The 24101-nt window shown below is 34.8% G+C and overlaps 4 protein-coding genes across 5 annotated transcripts; 1 reads left to right on the forward strand and 3 right to left on the reverse strand.

The window, feature by feature from the left end:
• Nucleotides 1-4757: 4757 nt before the first annotated feature.
• LOC146943487 (uncharacterized) lies at nt 4758-5665 on the forward strand. Its single transcript, XM_085747711.1, has one exon. It carries the CDS (start codon nt 4826-4828, stop codon nt 5663-5665), a length of 840 nt encoding a protein of 279 aa, XP_085603837.1. The 5' UTR covers nt 4758-4825.
• A 2540-nt stretch (nt 5666-8205) lies between these two features.
• On the reverse strand, nt 8206-10108 carry LOC146943488 (uncharacterized). 2 transcript variants are annotated; one of them, XM_085741748.1, is made up of 2 exons: nt 8723-10108; nt 8206-8477 (listed from the first exon to the last, which is right to left on the reverse strand). In XM_085741748.1, the coding sequence occupies exons 1-2, from the start codon at nt 9648-9650 to the stop codon at nt 8452-8454; spliced, it is 954 nt and encodes a 317-aa protein (XP_085597874.1). In that variant the 5' UTR covers nt 9651-10108; the 3' UTR covers nt 8206-8451. The 2 variants fall into 2 exon arrangements, with proteins under 2 accessions (XP_085597874.1, XP_085597873.1); XM_085741747.1 differs by having other exon boundaries at nt 8206-8486.
• A 5041-nt stretch (nt 10109-15149) lies between these two features.
• LOC146943489 (uncharacterized) lies at nt 15150-17534 on the reverse strand. The gene is made up of 2 exons (XM_085741779.1): nt 15723-17534; nt 15150-15448 (listed from the first exon to the last, which is right to left on the reverse strand). Exons 1-2 carry the CDS (start codon nt 15903-15905, stop codon nt 15263-15265), a joined length of 369 nt encoding a protein of 122 aa, XP_085597905.1. The 5' UTR covers nt 15906-17534; the 3' UTR covers nt 15150-15262.
• Nucleotides 17535-17735: 201 nt separating this feature from the next.
• Nucleotides 17736-21402, reverse strand: LOC146943490 (fructose-1,6-bisphosphatase, cytosolic-like). The gene is made up of 12 exons (XM_085741778.1): nt 21137-21402; nt 20980-21027; nt 20109-20183; nt 19912-19973; nt 19754-19820; nt 19536-19649; nt 19287-19373; nt 19104-19174; nt 18929-18994; nt 18754-18840; nt 18334-18409; nt 17736-18071 (listed from the first exon to the last, which is right to left on the reverse strand). The coding sequence occupies exons 1-12, from the start codon at nt 21293-21295 to the stop codon at nt 17955-17957; spliced, it is 1029 nt and encodes a 342-aa protein (XP_085597904.1). The 5' UTR covers nt 21296-21402; the 3' UTR covers nt 17736-17954.
• Nucleotides 21403-24101: the final 2699 nt, after the last annotated feature.

The following is a 24101-nucleotide window of genomic DNA, read 5'->3' on the forward strand; positions in this document are numbered from 1 at the left end:
GGAAATGATTAATTGTGTTGATTTCAATGGTAAAATTAGTAGCATTTACTAAAATATCCTTATTAATTGTAGTTAGTGGAGTAGTTAAGTTGGATGAAATTCAATAAATAAGGGTATAATAGTGGAAAAAAGAAATAAATGCTGCATCGATATTGTAAAGTGACAATTATTTTGAGAAAAAGAAAAAATGCTAAAGTGACAATTATTGTGAGACGGAGGGAGTATATCGTTTATACTACATCTTTCTCATAAACTACGGATCGACATCTCTTCCTCTTTTGTGCATACTTTTTTTGTTTTTATTGCTGGTCATCTATGGATACTTATAGTTTCAAATACGATTTGTTGAATTATCTCTAAATTATTTGTTAATGAGTAAATAGTCAATTACCCCCCTGAAATTGTAAGTTTCGTCAATTACCCCCTGAAATTAACAAAACTTCAATTACCCCCTTGAAATTGCACAACGTCAATCAATTTACCCCCTCTGTCAAATTTTCCTGTTAGTCAACATAACGTTTAGCAAATACCCCCCTGAAGTTTTGCACTTATGTGCAAAATGCCCCCTAAACTTGAATTTTTTTTTCTTATCCTTAAAAGTGATTTCATTATCACTGAATTGTGGAGCATATTAGCTAAGCTTTGAAGGTATACAACCATATATTGGCAGTATGGTAGAACAAATTGGCAGTGTTTGGTAAACCTTACAATAATGTTCAAAACTCAAGAATATTTACAAAACAAACATAAACGTATTTCTTTGTTCCAACATCAGATGTTGTTTTTTCTTTTTCAAGTTGTCCTTCACCTCATTAGAGATCAAAAGGATGGTGGCTATCATGTTTTTTTTATTCTCTTAAAAAAACATAATGAAATATACATAATATAATATCATTACCATTCCTTTGAATCCTAACGGGGTAAGAAGACTATGATTCCTTTAAGATCCTTTTTTTTTTGTTACTTCCTTCAAGATCCTTTATAAAGTGAGAGAAGTAACAAGTTTATGTCTTTTTTTCTTGAAAGTGAGAGAAGTGTGTTGTTGGTGTGCACCGCTCACAATATAAAGGAAGTGGAAATTTTTGGTGTGGTTAAAATTAGCAATAGCATAGTCATATATTTTGACATCTTGGTAATTCTTGGTTATGTCAATCATATATTATTTATGTGCTTCATTATGTATGACATGTATTAGTTTTCCATCTGACAAGTGTGGTTGTACTTTACTATGCTGACTTTAATATCATTAGACTCTAATACATAGTTAATGTTTGATCGTTTAAAGGACCATATATGGTTGTATACCGTCAAAACTTAGCTAATATGCTCCACAATTCAGTGATAATGCAGTCACTTTTAAGGATAAGAAAAAAATATAAATTTTCAAGTTCAGGGGACATTTTGCACATAAGTGCAAAACTTCATGGGGGGTATTTGCATAACGTCATGTTGACTAACAGAAAAATTTGACGGAGGGGGTAAATTGATTAACGTTGTGCAATTTCATGAGGGTAATTGAAGTTTTGTTAATTTCAGGAGGGTAATTGACGAAACTTACAATTTCAGAGGGTAATTGACTATTTACTCATTTGTTAATATATTTTTTTATTTGTTTTTTATTGTCTTTTCAGTGTTAAATGTGGGTAATGAGTACATCAACATACACTTAAATGTTCATAGGACATAAAGATGGACAATAAAGTTGTTGCTCACAGGAGAATAAACTGAGGTAGAGATATCTTTACAAATACTCTCTCCGGTCTCAGATATAAGAAAAAATTCCTTTTTTAGGTTCATTGAGTAGTTAATGTATCTAGTCTACATTGTAAAGCAAATACATTAATTATATAATAAAATATGTTTCGATGCTTTTATTGATCACTGAAAGCTAATATATATACACATGAATTACAATTTGCATCATGGGAAAACTAATTATATATTTCATCAAAGAGAATTGGTGCTGTCATGCCACTCTGTTATGTTATGCCACGAGTGTTGTTATGTGCTGTCAAGGTGAGTACTCTTATACTCATTATGTTTTGTCATGCCATTGGTGCTGTTATGCCTTTATGTGCTGTCAAGCCATTAGTTTTGTTATGTCATTCTGTCACACCCCCGCAGTTGAAGCGGGAGGTTGGCGTACGCTTAAACTGTCTCGAAAATCTTCCAAATTCGTGTTGGTGAATTGATGTTCGAGGTGGACTGCTCTCGAATGCTTGTTATCTTGAAACATAGCAGCAATTCTTTTCCAACAATTTTCAGCAGTATCATTGATTACCAGAATGGAACTGAGAATATCCTGGGTTACGGTGGCATACATCCACTGTAAAATGACCGCATCGAGACGTTTCCAGAGACCGGGGTCATTTTTCTTTGTTGCTTCTGCTGTTATGCCTACCTCTCAACCGGACCAAATTTTGCCTTCCACATCTACTCCACAAAATATACCACTTCCTGCTATTTACCAACCTACCATTAGTGAAGAAAACAAACCAGTTACGAGGAGCCAACATGGCATTTTTAAACCCAACCAAAAATACATCAATCTCCACACCGAAGTCACAAAATCTCTTCTCCCACGTAACCCTGTGTTAGCACTAAAAGACCCGAATTGGAAAATGGCTATGGATGATGAATACAATGCTCTAATTCAAAATAAGACGTGGGATTTAGTGCCCCGTCCACCTAATGCAAATGTTATTCGTTCTATGTGGATTTTTAGGCATAAAGAAAAATCTGATGGTTCTTTTGAGAGGCATAATTAAGCCCGACTTGTAGGTAACGGTGCAGGTCAACAGGTTGGCATAGATTGTGGAGAGGCCTTTAGTCCAGTTGTCAAACCAGCCACCATCCGAACAGTACTCAGTATTTCCTTATCTAAAGCATGGAAAATTCATCAGTTAGACGTCAAGAATGCTTTCCTACATGGTGAACTCAAAGAAACAGTGTATATGCATCAACCTTTGGGCTTTAAGGATCCAAATCTTCCTCATCATGTCTGCCGTCTGCGAAAATCTTTGTATGGGCTCAAGCAAGCTCCAAGAGCATGGTACAAACGGTTTGCAGATTATGTATATTCTATCGGATTCTCTCAAAGCAAGTCAGACAACTCTCTTTTCATCTACCGAAAAGATACACACATGGCCTATCTTCTTCTTTATGTGGACGACATCATTCTCGCTACTTCTTCTAATAATCTTCGCAAGTCTATAATATCACGACTTAGCTCTGAATTTGCTATGAAAGACTTGGGACCACTGAGTTATTTTTTGGGTATTGCAGTTACTCGACATAATGGTGGTTTGTTCCTATCTCAGAAAAAGTATGCAGATGAAATTCTTGAGCGAGCAGGTATGTCATCATGCAAATCATGTCCCACTCCGGTTGACATTAAACCAAAGCTTAGTGTCAAGACTAGCACTCCCTATGAAGACCCATCATTATACCGTAGCCTTGCTGGTGCTCTCCAATACCTCACCTTCACGAGACCCGACATCACATATGCGGTACAGCAGATATGTCTTTTTATGCATGACCCCATGGACGATCACATGCACTCTCTTCGACTCATTTTGCGTTATATTCAGGGAACTAGTCACTGTGGTTTACATCTTTATCCATCATCCACTACATCATTGATCTCTTACACAGATGCTGATTGGGGAGGATGTCCCGACACTAGACGATCTACCTCTGGTTATTGTGTTTTTCTTGGAGACAACTTACTATCATGGTCGTCCAAACGTCAACCCACATTGTCTCGATCCAGTGCTGAAGCTGAATATCGTGGAGTTGCCAATGTCGTCTCTGAGTCATGCTGGTTACGTAACCTACTTCTTGAACTTCACTGTCCGATACACAAAGCTACTATGGTGTACTGTGATAACGTTAGTGCCATATATCTTTCCGGTAATCCTGTTCAACATCAACGTACAAAACATGTCGAGATGGACATTCACTTTGTACGTGAAAAGGTAGCTCGTGGACAGATACGTGTCTTGCATGTTCCCTCGTGCTATCAAATTGCGGATATATTCACCAAGGGTCTTCCCCTAATACTCTTTCAAGACTTTCGAGACAGTTTAAGCGTACGCCAACCTCCCGCTTCAACGGCGGGGGTGTGACAGAATGACATAACAACACTAATGGCTTGACAGCACATAAAGGCATAACAGCACCAATGGCATGACAAAACATAATGAGTATAAGAGCACTCACCTTGACAGCACATAACAACACTCGTGGCATAACATAACAGAGTGGCATGACAGCACCAATTCTCTTTGATGAAATATATAATTAGTTTTCCCATGATGCAAATTGTAATTCATGTGTATATATATTAGCTTTCAGTGATCAATAAAAGCATCGAAACATATTTTATTATAAGAAGTACAAACTGCAATAGCAGTACAATGAACAAGAGGAAATAAGGGCAGTTTCAACACCCTTTCCTAGATCGAAAATTGCTCTGATGCCATATAATAAAATATGTTTCGATGCTTTTATTGATCACTGAAAGCTAATATATATACACATGAATTACAATTTGCATCATGGGAAAACTAATTATATATTTCATCAAAGAGAATTGGTGCTGTCATGCCACTCTGTTATGTTATGCCACGAGTGTTGTTATGTGCTGTCAAGGTGAGTGCTCTTATACTCATTATGTTTTGTCATGCCATTGGTGCTGTTATGCCTTTATGTGCTGTCAAGCCATTAGTGTTGTTATGTCATTCTGTCACTTCTGACCTCCCTGAAGTTTCATCACATCCATTTATTCCTCTAATTCTTCCGCACCACTCAAACTATCCCAGCCATGGCAGCAGCAACAACAGAGACAGAAACTCAACAACCCAAATTCCACTCTGCTTTTGGAATCACCAACGTGAAATCCATCATTCCAATCACGTTGGACAACGATTCAAGCCTCTATATATCATGGTCTGCCTTATTTCAAGTTCAAACTTGTGTTCATAACGTGCTTGATCATATCATCACTCCCACTGATGAAAAAGAAAGACAAACAGCAGAAGCAACAAAGAAAAATGACCCCGGTCTCTGGAAACGTCTCGATGCGGTCATTTTACAGTGGATGTATGCCACCGTAACCCAGGATATTCTCAGTTCCATTCTGGTAATCAATGATACTGCTGAAAATTGTTGGAAAAGAATTGCTGCTATGTTTCAAGATAACAAGCATTCGAGAGCAGTCCACCTCGAACATCAATTCACCAACACGAATTTGGAAGATTTTCCGTCTACCAAAGCCTATTGCAATCGTCTCAAATTGCTCGCCGATCAACTTGCAAATGTTGATTCTCCAGTGAACAACACTCGCCTTGTGTTGAAAATGATTTCTGGACTCACCGACTCATACGCAGGATTCGTCACATACATTCAGCAACACGATCCCTTGCCGACATTTGAAACGGCGAAATCTCGGTTGGAACTAGAAGAATCAACCATGGCTCAACGTGTTTCACGCGAATCCAGCCACTCCTCATCTCAGGAAGCCTTGCTAATGAAATCACAAGATGAAAATTCATTTTCTTCCATCTCTCCTACTACCAATCATGTGCGTGCTGCCAACAACAACAACAACTGCAGCAGCAATACTCACGGTAACCACAATAATCGAGGACGGAACTCGCGGTAAGGAGAAGACCCTTGGTGAATATATCCGTAATTTGATAGCGCGAGGGAACATGCAAGACACGTATCTGTCCACGAGCTACCTTTTCACGTACAAAGTGAATGTCCATCTCGACATGTTTTGTACGTTGATGTTGAACAGGATTACCGGAAAGATATATGGCACTAACGTTATCACAGTACACCATAGTAGCTTTGTGTATCGGACAGTGAAGTTCAAGAAGTAGGTTACGTAACCAGCATGACTCAGAGACGACATTGGCAACTCCACGATATTCAGCTTCAGCACTGGATCGAGACAATGTGGGTTGACGTTTGGACGACCATGATAGTAAGTTGTCTCCAAGAAAAACACAATAACCAGAGGTAGATCGTCTAGTGTCGGGACATCCTCCCCAATCAGCATCTGTGTAAGAGATCAACGATGTAGTGGATGATGGATAAAGATGTAAACCATAGTGACTAGTTCCCTGAATATAACGCAAAATGCGTCGAAGAGAGTGCATGTGATCGTCCATGGGGTCATGCATAAAAAGACATATCTGTTGTACCGCATATGTGATGTCGGGTCTCGTGAAGGTGAGGTATTGGAGAGCACCAGCAAGGCTACGGTATAATGATGGGTCTTCATAGGGAGTGCTAGTCTTGACACTAAGCTTTGGTTTAGTGTCAACCGGAGTGGGACATGATTTGCATGATGACATACCTGCTCGCTCAAGAATTTCATCTGCATACTTTTTCTGAGATAGGAACAAACCACCATTATGTCGAGTAACTGCAATACCCAAAAAATAACTCAGTGGTCCCAAGTCTTTCATAGCAAATTCAGAGCTAAGTCGTGATATTATAGACTTGTGAAGATTATTAGAAGAAGTAGCGAGAATGATGTCGTCCACATAAAGAAGAAGATAGGCCATGTGTGTATCTTTTCGGTAGATGAAAAGAGAGTTGTCTGACTTGCTTTGAGAGAATCCGATAGAATATACATAATCTGCAAACCGTTTGTACCATGCTCTTGGAGCTTGCTTGAGCCCATACAAAGATTTTCGCAGACGGCAGACATGATGAGGAAGATTTGGATCCTTAAAGCCCAAAGGTTGATGCATATACACTGTTTCTTTGAGTTCACCATGTAGGAAAGCATTCTTGACGTCTAACTGATGAATTTTCCATGCTTTAGATAAGGAAATACTGAGTACTGTTCGGATGGTGGCTGGTTTGACAACTGGACTAAAGGTCTCTCCACAATCTATGCCAACCTGTTGACCTGCACCGTTACCTACAAGTCGGGCTTTATGCCTCTCAAAAGAACCATCAGATTTTTCTTTATGCCTAAAAATCCACATAGAACGAATAACATTTGCATTAGGTGGACGGGGTACTAAATCCCACGTCTTATTTTGAATTAGAGCATTGTATTCATCATCCATAGCCATTTTCCAATTCGGGTCTTTTAGTGCTAACACAGGGTTACGAGGGAGAGGAGATTTTGTGACTTTGGTGTGGAGATTGATGTATTTTTGGTTGGGTTTAAAAATGCCATGTTGGCTCCTCGTAACTGGTTTGTTTTCTTCACTAATGGTAGGTTGGTAAATAGCAGGAAGTGGTATATTTTGTGGAGTAGATGTGGAAGGCAAAATTTGGTCCGGTTGAGAGGTAGATTGGTCTGATTGGGGGGTTGAGGTCGGTCCTAGTTGAGTAGGTGGTTGAGAGTTCTGTTGTGTGATGTTTGGTGTCCTTGGACCTGGGCTAGTTTGTGTGATGAAGTGGTTTATGTAAGGTGATACTTCATCATCAAGAAATTGATAATTGGTTTGATTGAGAGTGTGCAGCTTAGAGAAGGGGAATTCTAATTCATTGAATATCACATGGCGGCAAAGAATGATTTTATTTTGTGATAAATCATAACATTTGTATCCGCGATGATTGGAAGGATATCCTAAAAAGGCACATGGGGTGGAACGAGGTTGGAGTTTGTTTATAGTAGGTGATGGAAAAAGTGGGTAACATAAACACCCAAATACTCGTAGATGAGAATAGGACGGGTCTTTTTGAAACAGAATTTTGAGAGGTGATTGATAATTCAAGTTTTTGTTTGGTAAAATATTCAATAGATAAGTTGCCATTTGTAAGGCATGGTGCCAAAATTTTGGAGGTAGAGAAGCATGAACTAGTAAAGTCCGAATTATATTATTAATGGATCGGATTTTTCGTTCAGCTTTGCCATTTTGAGATGAAGTATAAGGACACGAGAAACGAAATGAAATTCCATTTGCTTGACAGAGTTTTTGAAAATTGCCATTGACATATTCTCTACCATTATCACACTGAATATTTTTAACTTCCCTGTGAAAATGAGTTTTAATATATGCTCTTAATTTTTCAAAAGTTGAAAACACTTGAGATTTGTGTGAAATTGGAAAAGTCCACAAAAAATTCGAATGGTTGTCTAAATAAAGCACATAATATTTATGACCGGAAGTGCTCAATACGGGAGAAGTCCACACATCACTGTGTAAAATATCGAATGGCATAAGAGTAGAGTTATCTGAATTAACAAATGGCATTTTAATATGTTTACCAAGAGGACATGAATGACAAAAACTTGAATTTGACTTTGAAGTAGCAATACAATCAATCATTTTATTTTTCCGAAGAGATTCTAAAATAGATGCTCCTGGGTGACCTAGACGGTCGTGCCAAACAGAAGTAGATAGAGCTGCAAACTCGGAAGGAAATTTGTTTTTATTTGTGGTTGTGTTGGTGATGGGATATAGTTGGCCTTGACTCTCACATCTCATTAGAACCATCCCCGTCTGAAAATCCTTCACAGAAAAACCAAATGGATCAAATTCAACAGACACTTGGTTATCGGTAGTGAATTTACGAACATAGATTAAATTTTTAATTAATTTTGGTGCATGGAGGACATTTGATAAAGCTAATGGAGGGTGAGGCGGGGTTAAGTTAGCATTTCCAAAACCATGAATAGGAACTGAATGACCATTTCCTACGATAATACTATTATTTTTGCTCAAATTAAAATAAGATGAGAGATTACCATGTGTGAATGTCATGTGAGATGTTGCTCCGGTGTCCATGTACCAAGATGGGTCAGACTGAGCGAGATGGAGAGTGTGGAGAGCAGCTTCAATATCTGTTGGACTTGGTCCAGTTGCAGTAAATGCAGCTGGTGGCTTAGGTCCAAGAATACCATTTTGTTGAGTTTTTGGGTTCGCATTAGGCCTATTCCAAAAAGTTGGATAAGGGCATGGTGGAGGGGTCCTAGTAGGATACGGTGGCCACTGCCAAGGGGCCTGTTGTTGCTGTTGCCAGTAGGAATTTTGACCGCGTCCACCACCGCCTGATTGCTGCCATCCATTTCCGCCGTTGTAGTTGCGGCTGCCTCTGCCGGAGTATCTCCCCTTACCGCGGTTCCGTCCTCGATTATTGTGGTTACCGTGAGTATTGCTGCTGTTGTTGTTGTTGTTGTTGGCAGCACGCACATGATTGGTAGTAGGAGAGATGGAAGAAAATGAATTTTCATCTTGTGATTTCATTAGCAAGGCTTCCTGAGATGAGGAGTGGCTGGATTCGCGTGCAACACGTTGAGCCATGGTTGATTCTTCTAGTTCCAACCGAGATTTCGCCGTTTCAAATGTCGGCAAGGGATCGTGTTGCTGAATGTATGTGACGAATCCTGCGTATGAGTCGGTGAGTCCAGAAATCATTTTCAACACAAGGCGAGTGTTGTTCACTGGAGAATCAACATTTGCAAGTTGATCGGCGAGTAATTTGAGACGATTGCAATAGGCTTTGGTAGACGGAAAATCTTCCAAATTCGTGTTGGTGAATTGATGTTCGAGGTGGACTGCTCTCGAATGCTTGTTATCTTGAAACATAGCAGCAATTCTTTTCCAACAATTTTCAGCAGTATCATTGATTACCAGAATGGAACTGAGAATATCCTGGGTTACGGTGGCATACATCCACTGTAAAATGACCGCATCGAGACGTTTCCAGAGACCGGGGTCATTTTTCTTTGTTGCTTCTGCTGTTTGTCTTTCTTTTTCATCAGTGGGAGTGATGATATGATCAAGCACGTTATGAACACAAGCTTGAACTTGAAATAAGGCAGACCATGATATATAGAGGCTTGAATCGTTGTCCAACGTGATTGGAATGATGGATTTCACGTTGGTATTCCAAAAGCAGAGTGGAATTTGGGTTGTTGAGTTTCTGTCTCTGTTGTTGCTGCTGCCATGGCTGGGATAGTTTGAGTGGTGCGGAAGAATTAGAGGAATAAATGGATGTGATGAAACTTCAGGGAGGTCAGAAGTACAAACTGCAATAGCAGTACAATGAACAAGAGGAAATAAGGGCAGTTTCAACACCCTTTCCTAGATCGAAAATTGCTCTGATGCCATATAATAAAATATGTTTCGATGCTTTTATTGATCACTGAAAGCTAATATATATACACATGAATTACAATTTGCATCATGGGAAAACTAATTATATATTTCATCAAAGAGAATTGGTGCTGTCATGCCACTCTGTTATGTTATGCCACGAGTGTTGTTATGTGCTGTCAAGGTGAGTGCTCTTATACTCATTATGTTTTGTCATGCCATTGATGCTGTTATGCCTTTATGTGCTGTCAAGCCATTAGTGTTGTTATGTCATTCTGTCAAATTATTCAATGAATCTAAAAAAGGAATCTTTTCTTATATTTGAGACCGGAGGGAGTACGAGTATGGAATGAACGTTATAGTACCCTACCCTAGCATCATAGCATGACGCCGTGACCCTATTAAAAAACAAAATGACGTGACTTTAGAGCCATCTTTTCGCGCAGTTTCTAACATGCTTCCAATTGGAATTTTGTTGATTGGTGGTGATATATAAGTGTCTGCTTTGCATATGCTTTCAAATGCCACTACTAGTAGATTAGTAGCATATGGAAACAAGGTACTGAAGGCATAAAAGGTGATTATTTAATTCTTGGTCATATCTATCTTAGTGCGCATCGATCTTCAAATTTGCAAAATTCCGTCTAAGCTTTTAACATAGCCAGCAGTCATCCTTGATGAAACAAAGTGCTGCATGCGTGTCGCTTTAATAAAAAAATAAATAATGTGGTCTGTACATCACACATAGTTTCAACTTCAAGTATGTGTACTAAAGCACAGTAGGATTTAGATCACATGATAAGAGATATGTTACACTTTAATCAAAAGTCTTGTATTCCAATCCAACCTAAAAAACTAAATCTCTTGAAGGAGAGTTTGTCATCTATTGTAGTCCTGACCTCGAATGATTAGTTTATGCAAGTGATACTTTATTCACATAAAAAAATATATATAAATAAGAGTTGAGAACTCTATTGTGAATTTTAGATATTCCAATACATTATGAAAGTTTTTTATGAGTAATTTTTAATTGACATAATTTTTTATAGTGATTTTGATTTTTCTTTGTTTTTTCTTTAAAGAATAGATATTCCATTTATTCAAATAGTTAAATACACCATGTAGGTCAACTACTCACTATCAGGCTAAAATATAAAATTAATGCAAAAACTTTGTCCTTGGCTACCTGATTTATTCGATGTATTCGATTTATTCAATTTTAAGCATTAAACTTGCTGACACGACTATCAGATCATGGCTACCTTGTCCTTGGCTAGCTAAGAAAGAAATAAACACCCAAACCAAAACCAACTAGCTAACAAAGAAAAAACAATAGAAAGAAGGAGAACAAAAAAAACACTGGTGAGGAGACATAACTAAAAAAAACAAGACAGCAGAAAAAACATTAATGCATTCATTGAAAAACTGACCTAGCCGGATACCAATATTTTAGGGTCCGTTTGGTTCGAGGGTTTTGGAGAGGGTGGGAGAGGAGGGGAAGGAAGATTTTTAATTTAACGTGTTTGGTTTAATTTTTAGAAGAGGAAAGGAGCAAATTTTACTGCACCGCCAAAATTATCCTTATAACAACATGTATTATTTTATTTTTTTTAAAGAAATATGCTTATAGCATTTCATTAATAATAAGAGGTTCAATACAATCGGGTATGTGAAAATAAACAACGGGACGAGCTAGTAACGTGGCTTCTCCTGCAAGAACATGAGCAACCTCGTGTGTTTGTCGCCTAACAAACTCCACCCTAGAGTGGGTAAAGAAAGAACTAAACAGATACGACATAATGAGATAATGCACCCAAATTCAGAAGTGTCATCTCGATTAGCATGGAAGGCATCACAAGTAAGCTTGGAATCCGTTTCAAAATCGACGTTGTCGCCTAACAACATGTATTATTATTAGGTTATATTATCCTTATTACAACTTTTACTATTATTATTATTATTATTATTATTATTATTATTATTATTATTATTATTATTATTATTATTATTATTATTATTATTAGGTTATTTATATTATCTTGTAACAACTTTTATTATTATTAGGTTATATTATTTTTGTAACAACTTTTATTTCATATTATTAACAATTTTTCCTTGTAACAACCCTATTATTAATCCATTATTTTATCGTCTAAATCGTGTTGTTATCGTTTATATTGTTATTGTTTCGTTACTTTATTATCCTTATTTAATTAAGTTTGAGGGTAAAACAGTAAAATAATTTTAAAATTTCTCCCCTCCCCTTGTGAACCAAACACTTTTTTAATTAAAATATCTCCCCTCCCCTCCGTTAAAATTAAAACTTTCAAATACAATCATCAAATAAAAAACTCTAGTAATTATAAATGAATAACATACATTTAATATTGAATAATGGATTTCAAAAAATAAATTGTCGTTGTGAACTTTTTTTTTTTGAAAGGATTGTCACTCTGAACTTAACTCAGATAGGAATGACCGTGCATATTATATATAGGAGCTGAGTTTAAACTTCAGATACTCCACTTATCACATAAGAGATGAATGTCTAGTATTGAATAAAAATTATTTGACAAAAAAATTATTATTGAATAATGGATAAGTATTTGACAAAGCTTCAGAGTACAAGAGTATTCACTTTAGTTGATTTGAGTTCCATTTCGTCTTGTTTACATTTATTGATCCAACAGACCATAAATAAATTTGAACATATTGAATATAAAAACTTTCGACAATAACAACAATTAACCATTTCATCGAAATATTAATGCATAGCTGTATTTGGGAACGATTTGTTTTCGTGCGTAAAGTTATTTAGTGCATGTCTAGTAAAAGTACATATATTTGATGTTTATTTTTTATGCATTTGTATTGTTCATGTGTGAATACACGAAGTTGATCACCGGACCGGAACTTGGAGATGTGGTCTTCACGTCTGATGCTTAGATTTAGATTTCATATATCGGGTTGTATGCTTCTTCTCTAAGTGAAAAAGATGTATTTGCAATGATACTTTGATGTCAAATTATGGCGGTGTGTAAGTAGATAGCAAATAAGTGAGTGGAATAATGAGTCGTCATACATGGATGGGTGAACCCTCTAGCCACACGATTTATTTCGAGAGGTCCAAAGATACGTATGGTTGAACCCCGAGAAAGTACATTTGGAGTTCGAACATGAAAAATTATGATATTTTTATCCAATTGAAAGCGAGATCGAAGTCAATCCATACAAGTGTGGGGCCGTATTAGAAATGTCCACCCTAAGGTTCAAGAACGAAATCCATGGGTTTAACACAATCTTAACAGCTTTATCTTGGATCATTACAAAGTCATCCCAACACACTCTACCATTCTATAAGAGGGGACACAATTTGATTTGGACTTGGGAGTATGAGGCCACATTTCTTGACTAAAACAAATAATCTTTGAACCTATGTTACTCACCAGACCGTAGAAAGGTAAACCATTGTTTGTATACTAGTTAGTATTTTGTTAGGACAGTTTTATAGGCCGGAAAAGGTGGCATCAGTCAAGAGGTTGAAAAACTATTTTTGGGCTCATCACATCGCGGTCCGAACAGGCCAACCTATCAAGCAAGTGTTATTCATGTTGTATGTATATTGCTAGAAAAATGACCAAATGGATGTTGGAGTTGTCAAAATTCTGACATTAGCATGTATGAAAAAGGTCGCATCGGTCAAGAGGTTGAGACAATACTTTTTTGTCTCTATTTAAGTCTATGAGTAGTAAAAATATAATTCTACATTGTTACTCCTCATTTTAACCTTTAGTTGTATAAGATAAGATAAGATTTATATGCATATTTAACAAATTAGTTAATTGAATTTTTATCGGTTTGAAATTTTTTATCGGTTGAATTGAAATCAAGATTCCAAAGTTTTAAAAAGTTACATGCATTGCGCATCAACTATTTGTGATAGACCACATGATAAAGTTTGAAGTACTATTATTGTAATAAATAAATTATTTATAAATCTCATAAAAACTCTTTAAAATTAAGATAATTATAGGTTTGCAAGAATAAGAGCATTTATTATATGACTTGATTTTTTTTGTCTTAACGCTCCTATTCCTTGGGAAAGGGGTCGTAGTAATTCAAAATTTGGTTGGGAGGTAAGTAATTTTTGACTAAAAATTGTTTCATGCAGGTGGAACTCAGATTCTCCTTAACAATTCCTTGTTAACCACTTGAGCTCAATTCTTTGATTAAATATGACTTCAAATTCTAAAACAACCAAAGTTTTTAAATAAAACTAAAACGCTAAACAATCAAATATTCGGGATTTCCCTATTTTTTAACCAAACCAAAACAAACAAAAAAAGTTATAGGTTTGAAATGGAGAGAGTAATTAAATGTCATGTCCCCCCAAATTTGATTAATGGAGTGATTCAAACCTAGTAAAAAAAATGGTAGTATACTGTTGTTGTATGTTATATTAATTGTTTGTTTGTTTATGCGCTGCAAGCAATTGAAACCACGTTTTGGCTAACGCTTCAAGTTGAAGCTTCTACTTTTTCACGTTTTTTAAGCATTGGGAATCGTGAATAGTGCATTGGGAAGCGGTTTCTAGCTTTCAAACGCTTTCCCAAACACACACTAAGAGCATCCACAATGGAGACTCTCATCTTTGAGGTTTTAAATGGGTTCCACATTGACACATCACTTTTTAATAATTTTTTAATAATAGTACCTAATAGGTACTCAACCACTCCAATGGAGACTCTTTAACAAAATGTCTAATTGGGTCCCACCAATACTATTTATTTAATACACTATCTATTTTATACTATTAAAAATAACCATGAAAATTATTATTTTAATAAAAGGTGATGTGGGCCCATTTAAAAATGAGATCTTAATTTAGACCTTGCATCTTTTAAAACCCTTAATTTTTTTTTTCCACAATGGAAGTACCTATTAGGTACCAGGTCTTAAATGTTTAAGACTCTCCCATTGTGGATGCTCTAATCAAATGACTTAATGATTTAAAGTAAATGTAAGTTTGGTTTACCCTGATTAAAGTGCATAGTAAAAATAAATTCCAAGAAAAAATTCAAATAATCAGTCTATTTCCAGAATAATTGAATGAATTGTCTTGAAGCACAAAATGGAAAATAATCACATTCTAATAATTTTGTATATTTGAAGCATCATTGACAGTCCATTTAGGCTTTTAGCTCAGCCTCGGCTTTGGGCTTCTCTTCCTCAGGCTTGGGCTTCTCTTCAGTGGCATCAGGCTTTGCCTCTTCCTTAATTTCGGGGGCTTTCTCTTCTCCCTTGGCTTCAGCCTTCACCTCCACGGTGGCTGCTTCCTCCTTGGCTTCACCCTTCACTTCAGCCTTTTCTTTATTCTATCAATAGAAATTAATCAATCATGACATGAATGAATATACATATGATCCTTCCAAATTAATAAGATAATGAAAAATGAAATAAATAAGGTTGCACTACTAATAGATTTGTATCATCAAAGGAAATTGCTAGTTATCGCGAAAGATAACATAGCGAAAATTTCACGAAAGGATATTTTATACTTGGTATATTTTCAGTGTATTTTATATGGCGTTGGATATTCAATATCATATTTATGTGCATGAATATCATTGCTTATATAAGAATGCGTACCTCATTGAGCAAGGTGCCTAGAGACTTATCGTCGGAGGCCTTAGCGGTCTCCTCAACTTTGGTCGCCTCGGCTTTGGTTTCCTCAGCTGGTCGTTCAACCTTAACCTCCTCGGTGACAGGCTCAGGAACTGGGACTGGAGCGTCACTTTCGTCGGTCCTAGGGTTGCCAGCACAGTTACCCATTTTCAATGATTATTAGTAGTAATTAATGTACAATGTGGGAGAACAAGCCAAGTAATTGGTCTTGTTCTTGATTGTTCTCCCTTTGAATCTGAGCAAAGAAGGATAAAAGAATGGTTAATTCTCTACATGAGTTTTATATAGGGGTGCATTTGTTTTTTTTTGGGGCTGTGAAGTTCAATATGTGGCGTGGAAAGTTTTAAGGAGTTTAACGGTTGTTTTTAGTTTAATTTCTAGTTTATATTTAGTAAATGCTATTAATTGTTCATTTTTTAAACAAAGTTGAGAGACTTTGGTACCTAACAGCTGTGTCATTCACGATCACAGCCTGGGCTCCTGTCAATCCAACAATTCCTTTGGTTTCAATATTCATGGCATATACCCTTTCAAAAAAAATATATTCATGACACATATAAATGAAAATAATAATACGTCGCATTTGGATAAATAGATAACGGCTTCTATGGTTTGTGTTGCTCTGTAAATCATCATGTATATGCTCTATCAAAAAATAATATGTTTGAACCAAAAACAAATCATTATGTATACTTTTCACTATACCTTTTTTTGACCCAACACGAAGAGTGACAGGACTGCACACTTACAATTTACAGAAGTCACAATGCCGAAACCGAAACACGGTGGATTAAGCCGCCACATATGATTATAAAAAACAAGAGTAGCACCAAACATTAATCCTTATTTTTGAAGATTTTAATATTTCTTTCTTTTCAAATCACTCAAACTTACGAAAACCAAATGACATATGAAAATGAGCATAAACTGTTGCAAGATCCACCAATCTGACCAAATTGAAAGTGGTCCAATAGTTGAGATGGATCAACCATGGTAATGTCAATCCAATGCCGAATAATATACCAAATACTCCAGAGTAATTACAATCCAAGAACAAATTATCAACCATTTCCACCATCCCACAACCGCTCACGCAAAGCTGAGAGTCGAGGTTGAAGGATGTTATGCCTTACCAAATTATCCTTAGTTGGAAGCCGGTTACGAAGAAGACGTCAAGCAAAGAGAGGGACCTTCAAAGGAACCGCTTTGTGTCAAATAAGATCCTAAAAAGCTAACTGAACAGGTTGCTCCATTGTCGTCAACAATTGGTTAACACTACTGACTGTTTAACCTTTTCCGTTTTAATTTTTGTCTTTTATTTTCAAATTTTTCAACCATCAACATATGTGTGTGTGGATGTGCCCAATATATTAAGGATATGTTTGATAAGATTAAACCACTAACTTAGCTTACGGCGTATAAGTTCATACGACCCAAGTAAAAGTAAAGTTATTTGATAAAGATCGTATGTACTCAAGAAAACCCTATATATAACAACGAGTTTAATAATTTATACTTTTTGTATCAATTTATATTTATCGTTTAATTCAACCACTAAATTTACCGCACTTTAGCTAGCTTATCTATGTTATTAGTTTTCCTTGTTGTAAGTTATATATTCACCATCAGCAACAAGCTCATCTGATTTATGCAATAAACTCAAACACTGAGATAACTTACTACTTTGCACTGCGGGGAAGTTGACACATTGTCAAGTTTTGTCTCTACAAGACGATTCTTCTGCCCGGGGGCAAACTCATCGGCGTCGAGAAACCTCACTACTGGAACAACCTCAATTCGTCGCTTCCCAATGGCTCGTCGATGCTTTTAATATTAAACATGAAGTTTGATGTGTTTATTGTATGCAATGATACTTAGCTTCACAATTACTTCAATATCTATTTATATTTTTGCTCAAATGTATAATAGTTGTGGCTAAAAGTATTTTTTGATGTAGTGAGTAACCCAAGCTTGTCATTTAAAACAAGAGAAACGATTGATATTTTTGAAATGATTGATAGTACAAATGTTATTTATACAAAAGGCTATGAATCTTCATCCACCCTGAGATGATGATGATTCTAAATTCGTGACACTTCGTACCATATAGCATTCCTCCCCTACTAATTGTCAAAAGATAGAAACGCCAAGAATTGGAACCTAAGCAATTAAAAGAAACAGAAATTGAGTTGATTTTCATGCACCATTTTCTTTGGATTCTGCATAAAGCTCTTTTATATGCTCAATTTCATCGTAGCTTCCAAGGAATATTGGCGATCGATCATGTATTTTCTTAGGAACCAAGTCAAGTGCCTGCAAAAAAATTATCGTATGAACATGAGATCCATCAGATGTAGTATCAAATGACCAATTCAACGATTAAATAACTGATATAAGGTATAAAGTATGATTCATGATAGTATAAAAAAAATGTATGATTCGTGTTTATTTAAACTTAGATACAGTATACCATATTGAAGATGCAGAGATGCATGAGAGAGTAACAAATTGAATTGTTGCAACTAAAGAGTTTTGTAGCAATATAAACTAATAGTGCAAAGAAAAAGTGTAATACCCTTTGTTTTCCTGTGAAAGCTTGACCTCCTGCTTGCTCCATCAAATATGACATTGGAAAAACTTCATACAGAACCCTGATAATTTACAGTCAAATTTCATATCCATAAGTTATTAGTTTAAACATATCATATAACACAACTCGGTCAATTAAAACAGATAAGAATTCGCCAAGTTCTCATCTATGTATGGAGTATTGCAAACGGGACTACATATCCCAATAATTTAGGTTCTCGAACCTGCTATGGGCCTAACTCCTGAGTCGGCAAGGAAATGTCCGATTTTAAAATGTCCTTAGGTCTTGGGAGAATTCAGATTCCTTTTCTATCGGAGAATCATTTTACTAACTCTCCTAAGACCTAAGGATGCTAGATCAAATGTTAATTACAAATAGACACACCAAAGTATATCACAGTCTTACCTTAGCTTTCCATTTGGGCTTTTCTTATCAGCAGGGTACATGAATATACCACCATATAGCAATGTTCTATGGACATCAGCTACCATACTGTATTGTGCATTTTTCGTTAGCAAATAAAATGAAGAAACTTGAAGGAAAACCAAGATCAAACTACATAAAGTTCAGAATCATATACCTGCCAATATACCTAAGAGACTTTGGTGGTGAACTGTCTTGTGGAAACTTGCAATTTTCTACGTATCTACGAAACAAAGTTCGAAAGATTCATTTGAAAATTAGCTCAATTGTTTCATGTTAACTCAAGAATCAGGTTTCAAATAGTACTCGAGAACAGAATTTCCAAAACTTACTTGGCCGTTGGTTCATCCCAGTTTTTGGCGTTTCCCTCATTCACAGAATAAATCTTTCCTTTCTTTGGTATCTATGAAGTAACACGCACGTTACAGAAAATAAAATTCAGAATTGCCTAAGTAAAAACCTAATAACTATATGTTAATTTATTTACCAATTTAGCTGCAACATAATGCATGTACCTTGATGTTTGGGTGAGTCAATATGAACTCTCCAAGGGAAGGATCAAGTGTAAAACCATTCACTCCATTTCCTGTGCTAAGCACAAACTGCAAATCCGTGCAATTTATTCGATCAGAATCAGGTATTTATGACATGAAAAATATTTCAATTTCATAATAAAAATGAAAGCAAATTGTGAAATGTAAATATCAAATAGTTAAAAGAAAAACTTCATAACATTCTATTAGCATAATCGGTGCTAGTTTTACCGTGCAAGAGCTTCCATACATGCAGTAACCAGCTGCTACCAAACTGCTCCCAGGTTGCAATGCATCTTCAACGCTAACTTCAGTTGTATCTTTCACTGTGTAAATACCAAAGATCTATATGCAATAGTGAAAATGCTAGATTTTAGTATGATTTCTGTTTTGATGATTTAAAATATAGCAATCAAGCTTGGGATAAAATAAAAAAGAAAAATTCTTACAGTTCCTATTGAAACTCCACAATCAATGTTTGAGGAACCATCCAAAGGATCAAACACAACTATGTATCTTCAAAATCAAAAAGAAAATTTGTTAATGTCACATGAATATTAATATGATCATGTGTGATTTGATAAATATAGAATATTTTGGAACTGACTTGCCACGCTGTGCTGGGGGCACAATGATAGCATCGTCAACCTCTTCTGAAACAAGAAGGCACTGCCAAAGCAAAAAATTGCATTTTACTAAATCAGGAACAAAACAATGCCAAATAAAATGCATATGAATTAATCAAACTTAAACGTATACCAACAAAAAGAACAAAATAAAGCAAACTCGAGTGTATAGACTTACTGTGCGTCCGCTGCTGATTAAGGCCTTCACAAATACTTCATTAGAAATCACATCCAATTTCTTTTGCTCCTCCCCCTTAAATAGTGGTGAATAGAAAAATAGGGATGTTACATATACTTATATCAACCTCTTGAAACTTTGTGAAATGTTATTTGATGAGTATTTCTCAATTTCACCAAGTATTATAAGTTTCTATGGAAATAGAGACACTTAAAGGGATGAAAAACAATATGAAATTCATACTTTCATGATCCAAAGTTATGCGAAAACCATTTCAAAATTTTTTTTTTCTTTCTCTAATGCACAGGTGTAATTGATGAAACTTTAATCACTAAACTCTCATCTAAGTGAGTGTGTAATTAAATTCAAGGAATTCAAGTATTTTAAAGGGAATTCACTCTTTTCCTTATCTCTATTACATCAAGTTTGCATAAACCGGTGGAGGCAAATCGAATTTAAAGCTAATTGGTGTGTCCGCACATGTTTTGGAAGTATTTGCTCAATTATCATAAACAAAAAATTTACAGTTGAAAATACAATATTAAATGGATTTAAAGGATATGCAATGTTAGTGTAAAACTATTTTACACTAACATCCACTCTAATTCATTTTTATAAGGATAGTTAGAAATTACTACTATGATATGGAAGTAGTGTGGTATCTCGTTGGATGTTGATGTAAAAATGGTTTATTGTATGTCCATTAAACTCATATTAAATAAATAATGTTTTTTTTGTCATAGTATTATTTCAGATTTAGATGGTGTCGCTATCACACAAAAAAGATTTAGATGGTGTGACAAAGTCACATATTAACATGAACACGTAACATTATAAATTAAAGGAAAATATTATAAAAAACAAAACTCACTTGAACATTGGTGTCTCCAGCAAGTCCTAGGATTTTTGCCAATCCAGCCTGTCAGTAAAAAAAACTGAAACATTCAATCAATGGTAAAAATAAAAAACAAAAGTAATTGTGAATTTTCACTAATCAAAATGAATGACATGAGAGTGTGTGTGTGTACCTTGTTAACAGAAGAACAAACAAATTTGCAGCCAAGAACAATGTGATTGATGAGAATGGTGAAATCTCCACGTGATTCAGCATACTTTGATTGCTCATTCAGAACAAACCTAGTTATTGTCATCAAATCAGTTCTGTTAGCATCTGCTTGGTGATCCATATTTTTTCTTGTGATTTAGTTCTTCTGGGATTATCAACAAAGTGTACAAATTAATTCAAAGAAATGTATTTTATAAGAATAGAGATAGTGAATTGGGTTGAGAATATGAATATGAATGAGTATAAAGATGAATATTTATAAGCTTGTGCGTTTCCTAATGGATCAATATAAAAAAGCATTGTCAACGACTGAGATAGGAACACCACATAGATCATGACCTGTTATTATGGATCAATTCATCTCATTACGTCTATCCTACACTATTTACACCTTTTCTTTTTTTTTTTTTATGTGATTGCACTATTTATTTTGTATAATTAAATCTTTGGATTGTTAATCTTTCAATTGTTTATTAATTTTTTTCGGAACTCAGTTTTAAATTCATTAAAAGATATTGCAATACATTATTATTAGAGTTTGTAAATATCTTTTATTTTATATTTAGTAAGTTTACACATACTCTGATGTGGGCACTCAATCACAGTGTCATGTATCACAAATGTTGATTTTAACTAACAAAATAAAATGTAAATGACTAACTTACTACCATTTAATCAAAATTATAAGATCAATAAGCACTTTTTTTGTTAGAGGAGCAATATGAACCTCAAATTAAAGATAAGGGACCAAAAATATGTTTAAGATTATTTAGCATGTGTTCGTATTTGTTTAGAAATCACTTTCATTGATTGAGAGATGATTGTTATAATTTGATAATATGTATATATACAAGAAGAAAAAGCCTTTTTTGAAGAACAAGAAGAAAAAGTCTTGACTATAAAATTGTTACTAAACATATAATTAAAAAAAGTATATCGTTATCAAATCGTAAGAGTAACTTCTAAATAAATACTTTTTTTAATGTCTAAATAAATGAATACATACTAAATATAAAAGATATGAGTATTTTTTACATTAACTATGTATTGAAATTATTAAATGGTTTTTCTATCTTTTTATTATTTTTTTGGCTTAATTACACTTTTGGCCCCCTAAGTTTCCCAAAGTTGTGATTTTGGCCCCATAAAAAAAACAACTCTTTCAAAGCCTCCTAAGTTTACTTTCTGTTGCAATTTTAACCCCTCATGGCAATTTTAGCCCCCTAAGTTTACTTTTTGACTCGAAATTAGGGGGCCTGGAAAGTAAACTTAGGGGGCTAAAATTGTCATGATGGGCTAAAATTGCAACAGAAAGTAAACTTAGGGGCTTGGAAAGAGTTTTTTTTTTTAGGGGACCAAAATGACAACTTTGGGAAACTTAGGGGGCCAAAAGTTTAATTAAGCCTATTTTTTTATGCAGTCTTTTATTTATGGGTTAATTATGTTTTTGGTCCCTACAAAATGGCGACCTTGTAAGTTTAGTCCTTACTTAATTTTAATAGCATTTTTAATCCCTACAAAAAATTTCTGTACTCAATATTAGTCCTTACTCAATCCAAATTTGTTTAATTTATGCTTAAACTCGTAAGTTTTTCAACAATTTTTTACAGGCGTGTTAAGAACGTTATTAAAAGGTCCTCGGAAAAAAATATCGCAAAAATTTGATTTCTACGTCCATATTTTTGTTACTTATATCTTAAACTTTTGTCGTTTTAAAAAATTCATATTTAATTTATTTCATGTTAAAAAATTCTAGATTTTAGTAAATGAACCGTTCATAGTGTTCTAAACTTGTATAAAAAGAATCGTTAAAAAATTTAAGAGTTTAAGGATAATTAAACAAAATTTATTTTAGCAGGGACTAAAATTATAAGTAAATTTTTTTTCGTAGGGATTAAAAATGCTATTAAAATTAAGTAAGGACTAAACTTACAAGGTTGCAATTTTGTAGGGACCAAAAACATAATTAACCCTTTATTTATTACGAACAATTATTTATAGATTTTTCTGAATAACACCTTAAAATGACCGATTACACTCAAATCTATTAAAAAATTATTATAATACTAAAATTGTCTTTTTCATGTGCATTTATTGAAAAGTGGTTTGATATCCTCGTCATTCTTCCATTTGTTTGACGTTGGATTGTTTGGTTTGAAAGAGTTGTTTTCCATTCTTCGTGTTGACGGTCGCTCCAATCATCGTTTGTAAACCTTTGATTAGTGTTCATTTTAGGATCTACTTGTGTTGACACTTCTATTGACTTATTGTTTAGATTCAATTTATGTTCTTTTGTACTTTTATGATTTGAGATATTATTCCATGAACTCTTACCTAAGAGATTATTCTTACACGCAACCAATAAAAATATGACACATGTTATTAACTTTAAAAAAAAAGTGATATTAATTAAGGAAATGGAAACATAAGTGGTGGTGGGTGGTTTTTGTTGGTTAAAGAAAGTGGAAAAAGGAGAGAGAAATATTAAAAATAATGAGAAAAAATTATGATATTAATTATTTTTATTATTTTAATGAGAAGTTTGATTTTAATTGGTTGGTGTAAGAATGATCTCTTAGGTAAGGGTTCATGTAAGAATTATTATTATTTTTTGAAGAAGATTAACTAACTCATCGAAATTGACATTAAAAATAAACGAATCTAAAACATTGAGAAAAGCACACTCCAAAGTTCAAGACAACACCACTTGATGAATCTAAAAAGGTTTTTAATATATTGTAATGAGTATGCATGCAACTGATTATTGTTATATAGATGTGTCGATTTAATTAGGATGTCTATTAAACATTTTTTGTGATGTTTTTTTTGGAGAAATCAAAATGCTATATATATAAAATCAACAACGGGGAAGCTCCATGCACAAGGAGTGCACAAAGCACCACCGATCAAAGTTTACAGACACAAAG

This window comes from Medicago sativa, chromosome 2, assembly GCF_051527215.1.
Source record: "Medicago sativa cultivar Bolivia chromosome 2, Bolivia_mono, whole genome shotgun sequence".
Lineage (NCBI taxonomy): Eukaryota > Viridiplantae > Streptophyta > Magnoliopsida > Fabales > Fabaceae > Medicago > Medicago sativa.

What these genes read in the sequence shown, in the direction of transcription:
- LOC146943489 (XM_085741779.1), bottom strand. Translation starts at nt 15,905, where the DNA reads ATGGGTAACTGTGCTGGCAACCCTAGGACCGACGAAAGTGACGCTCCA. An exon ending in TAGGCACCTTGCTCAATGAG is followed by an intron (nt 15,449 to 15,722) that starts GTACGCATTCTT and finishes TTCTATTGATAG; the next exon opens with AATAAAGAAAAGGCTGAAGT.
- LOC146943488 (XM_085741747.1), bottom strand. Translation starts at nt 9,650, where the DNA reads ATGTATGCCACCGTAACCCAGGATATTCTCAGTTCCATTCTGGTAATC. An exon ending in TCACATGACATTCACACATG is followed by an intron (nt 8,487 to 8,722) that starts GTAATCTCTCAT and finishes TTTTCTGTGAAG; the next exon opens with GATTTTCAGACGGGGATGGT.
- LOC146943490 (XM_085741778.1), bottom strand. Translation starts at nt 21,295, where the DNA reads ATGGATCACCAAGCAGATGCTAACAGAACTGATTTGATGACAATAACT. An exon ending in TGGGATGAACCAACGGCCAA is followed by an intron (nt 18,995 to 19,103) that starts GTAAGTTTTGGA and finishes TTTGTTTCGTAG; the next exon opens with ATACGTAGAAAATTGCAAGT. An exon ending in TCTCTTAGGTATATTGGCAG is followed by an intron (nt 18,841 to 18,928) that starts GTATATGATTCT and finishes TGCACAATACAG; the next exon opens with TATGGTAGCTGATGTCCATA.
- LOC146943487 (XM_085747711.1), top strand. Translation starts at nt 4,826, where the DNA reads ATGGCAGCAGCAACAACAGAGACAGAAACTCAACAACCCAAATTCCAC.